This window comes from Heterodontus francisci, chromosome 23, assembly GCF_036365525.1.
Source record: "Heterodontus francisci isolate sHetFra1 chromosome 23, sHetFra1.hap1, whole genome shotgun sequence".
Lineage (NCBI taxonomy): Eukaryota > Metazoa > Chordata > Chondrichthyes > Heterodontiformes > Heterodontidae > Heterodontus > Heterodontus francisci.
This window is the reverse complement of record NC_090393.1, coordinates 11,440,179-11,457,316: the sequence shown is the minus strand read 5'-3', so window position 1 is coordinate 11,457,316 and position 17,138 is coordinate 11,440,179. Positions and strand designations below refer to the sequence as shown.

The 17,138-nt window shown below is 44.6% G+C and overlaps 1 protein-coding gene across 2 annotated transcripts in view; it reads right to left on the bottom strand.

The window, feature by feature from the left end:
- The window catches only part of si:dkey-178e17.3 (somatomedin-B and thrombospondin type-1 domain-containing protein), a 126,127-nt gene extending 112,837 nt beyond the window's left edge, over positions 1 to 13,290 (bottom strand). Inside the window, exon 1 of one of the 2 annotated variants that reach the window (XM_068055543.1) lies at positions 12,716 to 13,290. In XM_068055543.1, the coding sequence (XP_067911644.1) occupies positions 12,716 to 12,956 (241 nt within the window). In that variant the 5' untranslated portion in view covers positions 12,957 to 13,290. The remainder of the gene's footprint in view (positions 1 to 12,715) is intronic. The other variant, XM_068055544.1, reaches the window with a different exon arrangement.
- Positions 13,291 to 17,138: the final 3,848 nt, after the last annotated feature.

Below are 17,138 nucleotides of genomic sequence, written 5' to 3'. Positions count from 1 at the left end.
ATTTAAATGTCCAGGTTTTGTGAGATGGAGTTTATTTAGTTTGAAGCTACATGATGTCTTACACTGTGACTAACCTTCTTGTGAAATTTCAAATGAAATTGGTGATCTTTCAGGCTGTATAAACAATTGCCCCCTGACGAGGCTTCCCTGTTTAATCTTAATATGTCTGGTATAGTTTCAAAAGATAGTGTCTGTAAGTTAAAGAGTCAATTCCATATATAGTTGTGTACCACATGAAGGAAACCAGATGAAATGGTGGGAACATTATCCTGTCTCGCATGGCAGTCATAAAGTTTGAGAAAGTATATCAATGATATTCTGGGTCCTGTTTTGATTGAGAGATAGGATCTCCTTTTACTCATGGACGAAGGTCTCATTCCTCTGGGCCTGTTATGACATCATTTAACCAAAGTCTTGGATGACACTAAGACACAGATGTGCCAATGATCTTATTACCAGAAAAGCTTATATCTTGAATGTGGTTTTCAAAATGCCTGGTCAAAAGACAGGTTGTAATTCTATAGAGATTAAGGGGGGGTGGACAATGAATCCTTTGTTTTTCACATACAGTTGCACTGAGGAAAAATTAGAGTTTTTTAAACATGTTATCCAGTTAATTTCCATCCCCTCTGAGTCAGAAGGTGATGAGTTCAAGTTCCACTCAAAAGGCTTCAGCATAAAATCTGGGCTGACATACCCAATGTAGTTCTGAGGGAGTGCAACACTGTCAGAGGGGCAGTACTGAGGGAGTACGACACTGTCGGAGGGGCAGTACTGAGGGAGTGCAGCGCTGTCAGAGGGTCAGTACTGAAGGAGTGCAGCGCTGTCAGAGGGTCAGTACTGAGGGAGTACAGCACTGTCGGAGGAGCAGTACTGAGGGAGTGCAGCACTGTCAGAGGGGCAGTACTGAGGGAGTGCAGCACTGTCAGAGGGGCAGTACTGAGGGAGTGCAGCACTGTCGGAGGGGCAGTACTGAGGGAGTGCAGCACTGTCAGAGGGGCAGTACTGAGGGAGTGCAGCACTGTCAGAGGGGCAGTACTGAGGGAGTGCAGCACTGTCAGAGGGGCAGTACTGAGGGAGTGCAGCACTGTCGGAGGGGCAGTACTGCACTGCTGGAGCTGCTGTCTGCCCTACCAGGTAAAAGATCCCAAGGTTTGATTCTTGAAATGCCTTTCATGATCAGAAGATGTCCCAAAGCACTTTACCGCCAATGACATACTTTTTGAAGTGTAGTCACTGCTGTAATGTAGGAATCGTGGCAGCCAATTAGCACACAGCAAGCTCCCAGAAACAGCAACGTGATAATGACCAGATAATGTGTTTTTGGGATATTGATTGAGGGATAAGTATTGGATAGACCAGGGATAATTCCACTGCTCTTCTTCAGAATAGCATCATGGGATCTTTTACATCCACTTGAGAGAGCAGACTGGGCCTCTGTTTAACATCTCATCCAAACAACAGCACCCCTGACAGTGCCGCACTCCCTCAGTACTGGAGTGTTAACTTTAATTTTTGTGTTCAAATAGTGAAGTAGGCCTTGAACCCACAACTTTCTAACTCAGAGGTGAGAATGCTACCAACTGAGTCACAGCTAAGCTCACATTATGTGATCATGTAAAACAGCTGAGAGCAAATCGGCAACCCATTTTACATTTCTCCCTATTTTTATCTCTCCAGTAGAGGGGCTGCTAATTTGCTGTCCCCCGTTTCCCGTTATGACACAATGTTAAAATCTTCCACATAGACTGTAACACTGCATCTAGAATTCTTCAGCACCACTTTACACCCCTTTTACTCCCTAAGTACTATTTCTATCCGAATAATGTCACAAGGCATATTCTACATATCACCACCACTGTGCTAGTGGCAGATAACACTGCAGTGAATGCACTTTAAAGTTGTTGGATTTTAACAAACATTTTTATGACATTAACAATGGGATAAGAAGTATAAAATTGCATGGGGAAATAAATCAAGTCACCATTGCAGAATGCAATGCCAAGCTGGGCAATCCTTAAAGAGAAAAGGAGGTGGATTACTTAAATTTCACCAACCGTCTCAAAACTCGAATAATATTGCATTTGGAATAATGGTCCATAGTTTGCTGTCACAGAGCATCTAATGGAGTCAGGCATTGGATAGACTTGTCCTTGCAAAGTTTTTCATAACTTTTTGCATGGCAAGTCACTGAAAGTGTGAGCTGATGACGGCGCCTTGAGGAGAAACCGGGCATCTGGGACCGAAGTGAAGAGAATAAACAGCAGGCTATCTCCACAACCAGTGCCAGAGAGGTTGATTGGCAGTAATTAACAACTATCACACTGCTAAAAAGGGTACTTGTGCCTGTAATGGCAAAATTGAACTTTCTGTAGCAAGTTTAGTTTGTATCTATTTAGTTTGTATCGACCACGCAAATATTCAATGCCTGTCACTGGTGAGGAAGCCATTTTCATGAAGACATCAACCAAGTAACACATCTCAGACAGCAACTTTTGGATCTCCATTTTTAACTGCACACTTGCCCCTTGCCTGAAGTTGCTGTAACATTTACGCATAAATAACGGCGCGTGTCATTAGCATCAGTACATTTTTGACAGCAAATTTTGGGCCATTGTGTTCACTTTTGGCATCCAATCTACAGAGGAACACTGATGCATTAGACAGAGTTGAGTAATCAGAACAATCCCTTTGACTGACGTGCCTATGGGAATTGGTTAATTGAAATGGGTATGTTCTCATCGGAGAAAGGAAAATGATCAGGAAACATGATCCAGATGTTTAAATGCACAAAACATTTTTTTGTTAATATCTGTGATTGCTAGATTACAAATACAAAATTGGCAACACACAAGCAATACTTAGAGCAACATTGTCCAAACTTTTATCTTCATTGTTGCGTAGGTGTTCCCCATGGAACCTCAGAGGTCAACTGTAAAGTTTAAAATCAATGTTCCCATTAATCTCAAGCTGCTGATACTAACGGATCTAAATGCCAAATAGTTAACAATGCTAAACAGCAATTTCCAAAACTCCAGACACATGAAGTTCAAACAGGACAAACGAGCAAATAAGAAATTTAAGCAGAAATAGGGTTGTGCTGCCTTATCGCAGAGCAAATACTCAGGGGATTGGCAGGTAGAATGAATTCAAGTTCCTCTCCATAGACTTGAGCATGTAAACCCGGCTGACACTCCAGTGTAGTACTGGGACAGTGCTGCACTGTCGGAAATGCCAACTATCAGATAACACATTTAACTTTTTTTATTATTCACTCATGGGATGTGGGCGTCACTGGCCAGGCCAGCATTTATTGCCCATCCCTAATTGCCCTTGAGAAGGTGGTGGTGAGCTGCCTTCTTGAACCGCTGCAGTCCTTGGGGTGTAGGTACACCCACAGTGCTGTTAGGAAGGGAGTTCCAGGATTTTGACCCAGCAACAGTGAAGGAACGGTGACATAGTTCCAAGTCAGGTTAGTCTGTGGCTTTGAGGGGAACTTGCAAGTTGTGGTGTTCCCATGTATCTGCGGCCCTTGTCTATCTAGGTGGTAGAGGTCGCAGGTTTGGAAGGTGCTGTCGAAGGTGCCTTGGTGCATTGCTGCAGTGCATCTTGAAGATGGTACACACTGCTGCCACTGTGCGTCGGTGGTGGAGGGAGTGAATGTTTGTGGATGAGGTGCCAATCAAGTGGGCTGCTATGTCCTGGATGGTGTCAAGCTTCTTGAGTGTTGTTGGAGCTGCACCCATCCAGGCAAGTAGAGAGTATTCCATCACACTCCTGACTTGTGTCTTGTAGATAGCGGATAGGCTTTGGGGAGACAAGAGATGAGTTACTCGCCGTAGGATTCCTAGCCTCTGACCTGCTCTTGTAGCCACGGTATTTATATGGCTACTCCACTTCAGTTTCTGGTCAATGGTAGCCCCTGGGATGTTGATCGTGGGGGATTCAGCGATTGTATTGCCCTTGAAAGTCAAGGGGAGATGGTTAGATTCTCTCTTGTTGGAGATGGTCATTGCCTGGCACTTGTGTGGCATGAATGTTACTTGCCACTTATCAGCCCAAGTCTGGATATTGTCCAGGTCTTGCTGCATTTCTACACAGACTGCTTCAGTATCTGAGGATGGTGCTGAACATTGTGCAATCATCAACAAACATCCCCACTTCTGACCTTATGATTGAAGGAAGGTCATTGACAAAGCAGCTGAAGATGGTTGGGCCTAGGACACTACCCTGAAGAACTCATCCAGTGATGTCCTGGTACTGAGAAGCTTGACTTCCAACAACCACAATCTTCCTTTGCACTAGGTATGACTCCAACCAGCAGAGAGTTTTCCCCCTGATTCCCATTGACTCCAGTTTTTCTAGGGCTCCTTGATGCCATACTCGGTCAAATGCTGCCTTGATGTCAAGGGCAGTCACTCTCACCTCACCTCTGGGGTTCCGCTCTTTTGTCCATGTTTGAACCAAGGCTGTATCGAGGTCAGGAGCTGAGTGGCCCTCACAGAACCCAAACTGAGCATCACTGAGCAGGTTATTGCTAAGCAAGTGATGCTTGATAGCACTGTTGACGACACCTTCCATCACTTGACTGATGATTGGGAGTAGGCTGATGGGGCGGTAATTGACTGTGTTGGACTTGTCCTGCTTTTTGTGTACAGGACATACCTGGGCAATTTTCCACATTGCCGGGTAGATGCCAGTTTTGTAGCAGTACTGGAACAGCTTGGCTAGGGGTGTGGCAAGTTCTGGAGCACAGGTCTTCAGTACTATTGCCGAACTGAGGCCCTGACTGCTCTCTCAGTGGATGCAAAAGATCCCACGGCATTATTCAAAGAAGAGCAGGGGAGTTCTCCCCGGTCTCCTGGCCAATATTTACACCCCACCCCCCACCCCACAACCAATATCAGTAAAACAGATTATCTGGCCATTCTCACATTGTTGTCTGGGGGAGTATTCTTTGTGTAAATTGGCTGCTGTGTTTCCTACATTACAACAGTGACTACACTTCAAAAGAATTGTATTGGCTGCAAAGTGCTTTGGGACGTCCTGAGGTTGTAAAAGGTGTAACATAAATGCAAGTCTTTCTTTCTTGACAATTAAGAACTAGAAATTCAGAGGTGGCACTTCCAATTAATGTATTTCATGCCCTAATGTTCAACATGCTCGACATTCCTCTGTGAACCTTTTGCACAGATGTTAATTCATTTAACATAAACAGGTTAAGTCTTGAACAAAAATAGAGCTACAGGAATGTGGTATAAGTGCATTAAAAGTTCTCACAGAAACTTTGCTGATGGGATGCTCCGTCGTCTGATTATATTTTCCTCTAGTACAGATTTCATCTGCACAATACAAATTTTGTCAGTAATCCCTGACGTTCAGAGGCAGACAAGAGAGGAGTCAGTCCCTGGAGTTAAATACCCTACTGTCTAGCCTCCCTCATGAAGGAAGCAGAGTATGGAAAAGTGTCTGCTCATCCATACCCCGAGATGGGTCAAGGCCTTTTGGAGGCGGTGATGGGATGAGAGGTGGGGAGAAGGGAAACCTGTTCTGACAGATGCTGCTCACATCATCAGTTGCTGGGAATGAGAGATTTTGTGACTCATGGTTTGAAGGGGTCAGTTACATACTAGCTCATAACTTTCTTTGAAACTTCCTCTGCTACACATTGTGAAACCATTCTGTTACAACAGGATTCCTGGTACACTTTAATATGTTTCTGGGAATTTCTAAGAATTAATAGGATATTTTAAAAGATCAGCTCCCTCTCAAATGGACATTGGAATGATGGAGCTAAAGTAAAGTGGAAGTTGTTTGGGACAATTCTATGGCTGATCATCTCTTCCAGGAGAGTTTCCTCTGTGCCTGGACAGCTGTAGAAGGTAACAACTGAAGAGGGCACTTCACTGTGCTGCTCTCATTCACAACACAACAGCCAGTAAAACTGCTAGGGGATTGGCAGTGGGCTGCTTAGCCAATGGAGAGGTTTGTTTATAATTCTGGCCTCTTGTGCACCTTCAGCCACCTAGTCTCTAATCTCTGGAATTCCCTCTTTAAACATCTCCGCCTCTCTACCTCTTCCTCCTCCTTTAACACGCTCCTTAAGACCTACGTCTTTGACAAGCTTTTGGCCACGCGTCCTCATATCTCGCTGTCAAATTGATAACACTCCTGTGAAGCGCCTTGGGACGTTTCACATTAAAGGTGCTATATAAATGCAAGTTGTTGTTGTTAACTGTTTTTCTCTCTCCACAGATGCTGCCTGGCCTGCTGAGTATTTCTGCTTTTTCAGTTGATATTTCAGATTTCCAGCATCTGCAGTATCTTGCCTTTTTTTATTGTTGTTGTTGTGTTATCCAGCACTGTGGTTGTCAATTCTGGTTGGGTACATCCCTAGAGGTTTCAACACATGACTTTCCATCTCGTAACATCCCGCCCCCACACACCTGCCATTGGTCCATTCTCTTGGCACATGCCCTTCCCATGACCAGTCGGAACCAAGTAGACTCTTGGTTACCCATACAAAAGCAAAATATTGCAGATGCTGGAAATCTGAAATAAAAGTAGAAAGTGCTGGAAATACTCAGCAGGTCGGGCAGCATCTGTGGAGAGAGAAGCAGAGTTAACGTTTCGGGTCAGTGACCTTTCATCAGAACTGGCAAAAGGTCACGGACCTGAAACGCTAACTCTGCTTCTCTCTCCACAGATGCTGCCCGACCTGCTGAGTATTTCCAGCACTTTCTACTTTTATTTCTTTGTTACCCAATTGGATTAATCTTGACTGTCAGTCACGCAGTCCTTTTCTTCCCCCCGTTGCCAATATTTTTTTTTACAACTAATAAATGAAAATGTTCAAAGAAGATGAGAAAAAAAAGTTTTTTTTTTTAAATGCCCCAGTGAACTTTCTCTTGGATTTGCTCACAGCAGTGGCCTGGAAATTAATCCTCAATTGCTGGAGGGTTGGCAATCTGAATCAGCAGCCAGCTGAGCAGGAGAAAGCGACATATACTAAAAACAAAGCTGCTGCTATTTGGCAATTTCGATTTCACTATAGGAAAGGATAGAACAGGTTACTTTCTAAATAGGGAAAAGCTAGAAACAGTGGAGGTCCAAAGAGATTTGGGGGTCCAGGTACATAGATCATTAAAATGTCATGAACAGGTACAGGAATAATCAAAAAGGTTAATGGAATGCTGGCCGTTTTATAAAGAGGTCTAGAATACAAGGGGATCGAAGTCATGCTTCAGCTGTACAAAGCCCTAGTTAGACCACACCTGGAGTTACTGTGAGCAGTTCTGGGCACCACACCTTAGTGAGGATTTATAGGCCTTGGAAGCAGTAACCGTTGATTCATCACAATGATGCCTGGACTCCAAGGGTTAAAATACAGGGAGAGATTATACAAACTAGGGTTGTATTTCCTGGAATTTAGAAGGTTAAGGGGTGATTTGATCTAACTTTTCAAGTGGACTAAGGGGCAAAGTCTAAAAATTAAAGGAGTGAAATCAGGAAACACTTCTACACACAAAGGGTGATAGAAGTTCGGAACTCTCTTCCGCAAACGGCAATTGATGCTAGAGCAATAGTTAAATTTTAAATCGTAGATTGATAGATTTTTGTTAACCAAAGATATTAAGGGATATGGGACAAAGGTGAGAATGTGGAGTTAGGTCGCAGATCAGGCATGATCTCACTGAATGGCAGAACAGGTTTGAAGGGCTAAATGGCCTCCTTCTGTTCCTATGTTCTAGGTTCCTTTAACACCATATATGAGAAGGTGACTGTATACAATGCAATGCATCAAGATGAAGCCAGGCACAAAAGGAATTCACTTAACAGGAATCTACAGCATAAGTTACTAGGTTAACAGGGGACTGAACGCCACAGGTGTACAAATAATATTGGTTTATGGAATTCCAAATTTCTATTCACTTCTGTTCACGTAATTGAAACAGTGCGGGCTATAAAATTCTAATTGGACCCGTTCCACACTTTGATGCTGTGGCCATTAATGTCTCAACTAGATTGCAGCAAACCATGCAGTGTTTAAGCAGCAACATGAGGGGGCAGCTGCTGTAACACAGCCTTCTCATACTACTGTGGAGCCAAGGCAGAGGGAAGGGGGTCAGGCAGACGGAAAGGCACACCCAATTTTCCACAGCCAGTGCCTATTTTTGACCCTCCAATTTCCCCTCCCACCCCCAACCCCCTCTTCTCCTGAAGGTGCTGGCTCATGCTTGCATGCACTCTGACGAGTGCTTGCTGTTCTCCAATACAGCTAAGCCACCACTCTTCACATCAGAGCCTAGTCAGGCTACTCAATTTCAGGAAGTATTGCAGCCTGCCCAATCCTATTTCACCCAGCATCTGCATGCACACAATGTTCAGTCAGCAGTGACAAGGGGCTCTTCGAAAGAGCTTTCTAATTAATCTCACTCCCGTGCTCTTTCCCCATAGCCCTTCAAATATTTCCCATTCAAGTATTTATCCAATTCCCTTTTGAAAGTTACAACTGAATCTGCTTCCAGACAGTGCATTCCAGATCGCAACAACTCACTGTGTCAAAACAAAATCTCATTTTGCCTCCAGTTCTTTTGTCAATTACCTTAAATCTGTTATTTGGTTACTAACCCTTCTGCCACTGGAAAAGGTTTTTCTTTATTTACTTTATCATAACCCTTCATGTTTTAAAGATCTCCTGTAAAATCTGCCGTTAACCTTCTCTGCACTAAGGTGAATAACCCCAGCTTCTCGAGTCTCTCTGTGTAACTGAAGTCCCACATCCTGGTATCATTCTAACAAATCATCTCTGCACCCTTTCAAGGTTTTACTTTGTTAAAGGTGCTATATAAATGCAAGTTGTTGTGGCTGTTGGTGACCTACAGGTTGCACTGCAGTAACCACCCGCACCCCCCACCCCTCAAACATACTTCAAGAGCTCCTCCTTCCCCTGTAACCTTTACCAATGTGATATGGGAACACCATCACCTCCAAGCTCCCTTCCAAGTCACACAGCATCTCGACTTGGACATGTGTCGCTGTTCCTTCACTCTGACTGCGGCACAATCCTGGTTTTCATGACCCAACATCACCTCCACAAGGACAGCGGTGGTTCAAGAGGACAGCCCACTGCCAGTTCTCGGGGCAAATTCGAGATGGGAAACAAACACAGCCGAAGCAGTTTCATCCACATGTGCCATTTAGAACAGCACACATACTGAATAAACCATTAGAGGGAACCAGCAAGTGACATTCCCAGTGATAGGGAGGGGACTAGGACTATCAATCCTCTCAACCCAGTACAGACAGGGGGGGAGTTATAGGACTGTCACACTCTTCAACACATTCCAGAAGAGAAGGTTGAGAGAAAATTTGATTGAGGTGTTCAAAATCATGAGGGGTTTAGACAGAGTAGAGAGAGAGAAACTGTTCCCATTGGCAGTAGGGTCGAGATCCAGAGGACAACGATTTAAGGTGATTGATATTAGAATCAAAGGCTGCGTGCAGAAAATCTTTTTTAAGCAGCCAGTGGTTAGGACCTGGAATCTTCTGCCTGAGAGTGTACTGGAGGAAGATTCAATGGTGACTTTTAAAAGGGAATTGGATAAGAACCTGACCAGAAAAAGATTGCAGGGGAAAGGGCAGGGGAGTGGGACTAGGTAAATTGCTCTTGCAGAGAGCAGGGGCTCGACAGGCCAAATGGCCTCTTTCGGTGTTATCACCACTGTATGATTCTAGGATTGCCACCCCTTCAACATAGATGAAGGAGTTTTATTTAAAGATTTAACAAAAGCTGCCCCTTTCACTCACAGGACTCAACACAGACCTCGTCAAACCACAGTCTCTCTGTTAACAAGGAACAATTAAAGATTTTCTTTTTGCCCATCTCGATGAATTTGTTTTAAATCCCCCTGAACACTCTAGTGAAATGAGGGAAGCAGATGTGATTGGGTACTGGCGGCTGCAGTAAACTCTCTCACACACACAGCTCAATGTAGCAACGGGCACGCTCAGCACGTGGTAATATTTAGTCTGGGTTTCAGAGCACGAAACAACTATTTCGCAGCTCGCCACTCACACCGCCACTGGGCTCAGCAATGCGGCGGGCTAATCAACTTTAACAACAGCGTTTTGATGGGCCTGTGCTCATTTACACTATGAGAGCCCTAGGGACTGGAAGGACAGAGGCAAAGAGAATAGGTCCAGATAGATTGATCGACACAAGAAAACTCCACTTCTCATTTCTCACCCTCTTATTTTATCCCCGCTGAGGAGCCGGAGGGTTTATCATTAGGACAGACAGACTCCAATATAACATGACATTCCCTGCACACCCCATCAATCTCTAGGCATTCACTGAGATACAGCAAGGGCAGGTGTAGTTAGTGCAAAATTAATACATTTCCAACCTACTTGTGCGGTTAATTTTGTTTCATAGATGAGGTAACATGGATAATGCAAAACGTTCTTGGAGTTCCTTGAATTCTGTACAGAGTTTTCCTTCTATCTAAGAAAGGGGATTTCTACATATTGATTAACCTGAACGATGCATCCTGATCTATCACCGGGAAAACTCTCTGTGATTTTTTTCACTACATTTCACCCCATTGTAGAAACTTTCACCCTCGAATTAAGGGAGAGGCTGAGGTCCCAACATCACAGTCACCGATTTCTCTCAACAAAACTAAAGTATTGACTTTGGTGAGAAAATTGCAGCAGCGGATTTTCGACATTTTATTTCGGAGTGTAACAAATTATATCAGGAATCTGAGCAGGGAGTTAATAATGACCATTGACAGATTATTGACAAGTAGATACTGGGTCGGATTCGCTGCAAAAGTCCAGCCTTGTTTTTATTTTCTTCACTTGTTTTTCCATCACGCTTATTTTTATATAGGATTTTACAGGGTATGGTGGCTGTGTGTGAGTGTGATTTTAAACAATCTGCATTTATAAAGCGCCTTCACGGAGAGTTCAGGGACAACCAAAGGCTGAGGCAAAGAAGCTGAAGGAGGGAGGGTGGGTTTAGGGAGGTAGGGTTTGAGAGAGGGAGAGTTTGAGGGTTGGAGAGAGGGTTGATGGGAGAGTGGTTGGAGGGAGGGAGGGTGTGAAGGATGGTGGGTTTAGGGAGGGTTTGAAGGAGGGAGGGTTTAGGGAGGTAGGGTGTGAAGGAGGGAAGGTTTAGGGAGGGAGGGTTTGAAGGAGGGAGGGTTTAGGGAGGTAGGGTGTGAAGGAGGGAAGGTTTAGGGAGGGAGGGAGGGTTTGATGGAGGGAGGGTTGAGTGAGGGTTTGAAGGAGGGAGGATTTAGGGAGGTAGGGTGTGAAGGATGGAGGGTTTGATGGAGGGAGGGTTGAGGGAGGAGAGGGCGGGCTGACACAGGGTATTGAGAGAGGAACGAAGTGATCCCTGAATGACTGAAAGCACAGGCTGCCATTCGGCCCATCGTGTCTGTGCCAGCTCTGTCCTAGAGCTAGTTGATTCATCCCACTCTTTCCCAGCCCTTTCCCTGTAATTTTTACCCCATCAATTTATCCAATTCCCTTTTGAAAATTACTATTGAATCTGCATCCACCGCCCAAAGTGGATTGGGATAAATACTGGAAAACGAAAAGTTTGCAAGTCTATGTGGAAGGAGGGGGCAGCATAGGTATGATGGGCCGATTGGCCTCCTTTTGTTGTAAGATTCTATGATAACATGCGACTGTATCATCCTACTGCCGAGTATGGGGAATATTTTAAAGGCAAAGGATTCGGTCATCTCCTGTCAACCAAACAGTCAATAGAAAACCCTGCAAATCTCTCATTTCTAAAATAAAGTTCATTTCAGATTTTTGTGTTCAATTCACATCGTGTTGAATACGGGGCCTCCTGTTCACATCGGTCAGTGGACAAACATTACAAGTACACACAGTTTGGAAATGTCCGCTCTGAATATAATCTCGTTGGCAGGATGTGAAAGAAGCAGAACCTCGCTCAGTTTTCGTTGAGATTTTACTGTCAACCTCGCTAATGACAAACACAAACCCCAAACTATATTTGAAATACTTCACACCCGTGCATTCCACTTAATTCATTAAAAAAAGGCTTTGAGAGTGTTTGAGTGTTATAACAGTCACACAGTGGTTACAAGTGCAGCAAACGGTCATTTTTATATTGTATTAGGGATATAGAAGGCAGAAACAGGCCATTCGGCCCAACCAACCATGCTTGCTCCACCCGAGCCTTCTCCCGCCTTTCCTCATCTAACTATCAGCATTACCCTCTATATTCCCGTCTCCCTCATCTATTTACCCAGTGTCCCCTTAAATCCATCGATAATATTCATTTAAACGTCTCCTTGTGGTAGCGAGTTCCACATTCTCACCACTTTTGATAAATAAGTTTCTTCTGAATTTCCAATTGGATTTCTCGCTGATTATCTTATATTGATGGCTTCTAGTTTTGCACTTTCCCACAAGAGGAAACATTCTGTATTCATTCTGTCAAAACCTTCAATAATTATAAAGAAATCTATCAGGACATCCTTTTTACAAGAGCCTGTTCACCCTCCTCTGATAGACATACCATCACATTTCTACTGTCATGCTTGTAAATATATTAAAATGATAACCAAACATAAAATGAAAAGACATTTGAATTATCTGCAGCTTTCAGTCTCAAACAGTGCTGGAGTGTTTTGTGTGTGTGTGTGTTTTGTGTGTGTGTTACACTCACCAGATATTTGACACACCGTGTAGTAATCTTCGCAGCAGTCGCCTGTTTTCTGACAGTAAGCATCGCAGTAGCACACCGCCCGTCTCCTGCTGAAATCCCAGCAGTCGTTATTCCTGCCCGTGCAGCATTTGGGATTCTCCCTGTCGAAGCAGCCGGCGGCGGCTCCTCGGAGACACGCCGTGAGTGTCAATGCGCCGCAGCACAGGGCAAAATAACCTCTGGTTATGGCAAGATTTCCCATCGTGTTTTCCTTTTCTTCCCCTCCCTCCCCTCACACACAAATCACACGAGTTTTTTTTAACATAGAAAAAGTTGATGGAAATCTCTGTAGCTCAGTCGTTGTTTTTTTAAGGAACTCTGTTAACAGGGATGCACAGTTGACACAAGTCTTTATGATGGGACAGTTACGTTGCACTGTGTGGCCTTCAGCAAGCGGGGAAGTCTCTTCCCTCCACAAGCAATGAAATTTGGGCCACTTTAAGTGCTCTGTTGCGGACTCTAGACGCTCACAGTGTCTATGAGCAGAAACACAGCTAGCTCTGCATTCAGAGTGCAGCTCAGCACCCCCGCCTTCTTTTGACATGAGGCTCCCCCCTGGTCCTAGCGCCCCTGTCGTTTAATTTACACCCAGACCCCCTTGCACAGAAATAAACAACTTACCATCAGAAAAACACTTGTCACCGCCTCAGGGCGTTCCCCAAGCGCTTCAAAGCCGATGAAGCACTTTTGAAGTGTTGTCACTGTTTATAATGCAGGAAACAATTCTTTACTATCGATTTAGATCGACTTACACTTTCCGATCTCATGAATGTTCCATTATTTTAGTAATATCATTCTGTTTTTAAAAATATTTCAAAATTGTCCTTACATTCATAGAAGCTTACAGCGTAGAAGGAGGCCATTCGGCCCATCGCGACGGTTCCAGCTCTCTTAGCAGAGGTGCTACACCAGCAATATCACACAAAAAAGCCATGGGAATGATAAATTCATCCGGATTTCATTCCCATCATTGGTGCTGGTTGAGAGAAGAATATTGGACAGGGCACTGCTCTTCTTGAAGTAGTGCAATGGGATCTTTAGCATCCACCGTATCTCCCTCAGAACTGCTTTGATTTAGGAGCTGAGGCATATGGGAATCGTATCCTGAGTTCATGAAAGAAAAAAAGACTTGCATTTATATAGCAACCACTGGATGTCTCAAAGTGCTTTACAGTCACTGAAGTACTTTTTAAAGTGTAGTCACTGTTGTGATGTAGGAAACAACGCAGCCAATTTTGACACAGCAAGATCCCACAAACAGCAATGTGATAATTATGAGATAATCTTTTTTTTTGTGATGTTGTTTGAGGGATAAATCTTGGCCAGGACACTGGGAATAACTCCCCTGCTCTTCTTCAAAATAGTGCCAGGAGATCTTTAACATCCACCTGAGTGAGCAGATTGGACTCAATTTAATATCTCATCCAAAAAGACACAGTTCAACAGTGCAGCACTCCCTCAGTACTGACCCTCTGACAGTGCAGCACTCCCTCAGTACTGACCCTCTGACAGTGCAGCACTCCCTCAGTAGTGACAGAGAGTAGCAGTAGAAGGGAGTTTCTCAAAATGGAGACGTGTGACCAGTGGTGTTCCACAGGGATCCGTGCTGGGACCACTGTTGTTTGTGATATACATAAATGATTTGGAGGAAAGTATAGGTGGACTGATTAGCAAGTTTGCAGACGACACTAAGATTAGTGGAGTAGCAGATAGTGAAGGGGACTGTCAGAGAATACAGCAGAATATAGATAGATTGGAGAGTTGGGCAGAGAAATGGCAGATGGAGTTCAATCAGGGCAAATGCGAGGTGATGCATTTTGGAAGATCCAATTCAAGAGTGAACTATACAGTAAATGGAAAAGTCCTGGGGAAAATTGATGTCCAGAGAGATTTGGGTGTTCAGGTCCACAGTTCCCTGAAGGTGGCAACGCAGGTAAATAGAGTGGTCAAGAAGGCATACGGCATGCTTTCCTTCATCGGACGGGGCATTGAGTACAAGAGTTGGCAGGTCATGTTACAGTTGTATAGGACTTTGGTTCGGCCACATTTGGAATACTGCGTGCAGTTCTGGTCGCCACATTATCAAAAGGATGTGGATGCTTTGGAGAGGGTGCAGAGGAGGTTCACCAGGATGTTGCCTGGTATGGAGGGCGCTAGCTATGAAGAGAGGTTGAGTAGATTAGGATTATTTTCATTAGAAAGACGGAGGTTGAGGGAGGACCTGATTGAGGTGTACAAAATCATGAGAGGTATAGACAGGGTGGACAGCAAGAGGCTTTTTCCCAGAGTGGGGGTATCAATTACTAGAGGACACGAGTTCAAAGTGAAAGGGGAAATGTTTAGGGGGGATATGCGTGGAAAGTTCTTTACGCAGAGGGTGGTGGGCACCTGGAACGCGTTGCCAGTGGAGGTGGTAGACGCGGGCACGATGGAGTCTTTTAAGATGTATCTAGACAGATACATGAATGGGCAGGAAGCAAAGAGATACAGACCCTTAGAAAATAGGCGACATGTTTAGAGAGAGGATCTGGATCGGCGCAGGCTTGGAGGGCCGAAGGGCCTGTTCCTGTGCTGTAATTATCTTTGTTCTTTGTTCTTGTTCTTTGACCCTCTGACAGTGCAGCACTCCCTCAGTACTGACTGTCTGACAGTGCAGCACTCCCTCAGTACTGACTGTCTGACAGTGCAGCACTCCCTCAGTACTGACCCTCTGACAGTGCAGCACTCCCTCAGTAGTGACCCTCTGACAGTGCAGCACTCCCTCAGTACTGACTGTCTGACAGTGCAGCACTCCCTCAGTACTGACCCTCTGACAGTGCAGTACTCCCACAGTACTGACCCTCTGACAAGCAGCACTCCCTCAGTACTGACTGTCTGACAGTGCAGCACTCCCTCAGTACTGACCCTCTGATAGTGCGGCACTCCCTCAGTACTGACCCTCTGACAGTGCAGCACTCCCTCAGTACTGACCCTCTGACAGTGCAGCACTCCCTCAGTACTGACCCTCTGACAAGCAGCACTCCCTCAATACTGACCCTCTGACAAGCAGCACTCCCTCAGTACTGACAGTCTGACAGTGCAGCACTCCCTCAGTACTGACCCTCCGACAGTGCGGCGCTCCCTCAGTACTGACCCTCTGACAGTGCAACGCTCCCTCAGTACTGACCCTCCAACAGTGTAGCACTCACTCAGTATTGCACTGGAGTGTCCGCCGAGAATTATGTGCTCAAGTCCTGGAGTGGAACTGGAACCCAGAAACTTGGGAAGCTATATAAGTGCATAAATATATTTTTTGTCACTTTGTACAAAGGAGCACTGTGTCTCCACAATATTTCACTGACACTAATGATGTACACTGAAATATATTTGCGATGACTAAATATTTCGGGTGCTGTTACAAAGTTCCCCTCTCTTTCTAACAATTGAAACTTAGAATGATAGAATAATGCAGCACAGAAGGATCCCATCGTCACTACATTAATATCTACCAATGAGAGATGTGGTTCTAATACCCACCCCTGAGGACACCACTTTATCATTCCTCAGTCCAAGAGCAAACCTTTCCGCACGTCTCTCTGCGGTCTAACTAGTCACCAATTTGATACCTGCACAGACACTGCCCCTTTAATTCTCTGGCCTGCAACCTGGCATTTGTCTTAAACAGTCGTAGAGAGCATTTCGAAAGAACTTTGCTGAATTTGTCTGTGCGTTTCCAGCATCTGTGTGAATTTTGTTTTGGTTTCCAATTTGAGTCGGGATTAAAAGGGGGGAAAAGAGGGCAGAGAATGTTGGCAATCTGAAATGTGAATCCCTGCCTGTTTTATTTGCATTTATTACACGGTTCTGATTTATTTCAACACCTATCATTGACCGTGGGAATGAAATTGACGCGATGGAGTGCAGAAATGACGAGTTTAGCGGATTTGGAGAGAATCTGCAGATAATTTGATAACTTCGGGAAAGGGACTAGATATATTTGAATTTTAAACCGGCTCATGAATTCACTGACTCTTAAAGACCAGCTGCTCAGGAGCAGCGCTTTTCACACAACTAACGGATAAAGACTAAGACTGAGGGTTTATACTTAAAGTGACCTCCTGCTTCCTGTTAACAGTTTTTAATTTATACTTGAGTTTGAACAGAAAGACTAGCAGGGACGCGGTCTGCTCGGGATCTTTCTACAGTCACGTCATTCATAGATAGTGCAGGCAGATCAATGCATTGTCATCACTCTTGCCGTTGGAATTTCCGTATAATATTGGCTCTGATCTCTTTTCCTGTCCAGTGCAGAATCATCAGGCGGGCTTTCGGACCGCGCGGAATCGATCCAGCCCCCACGTCACGTGCTTCATGCAAATTTTACAACTTCATTGATAAATCAGTT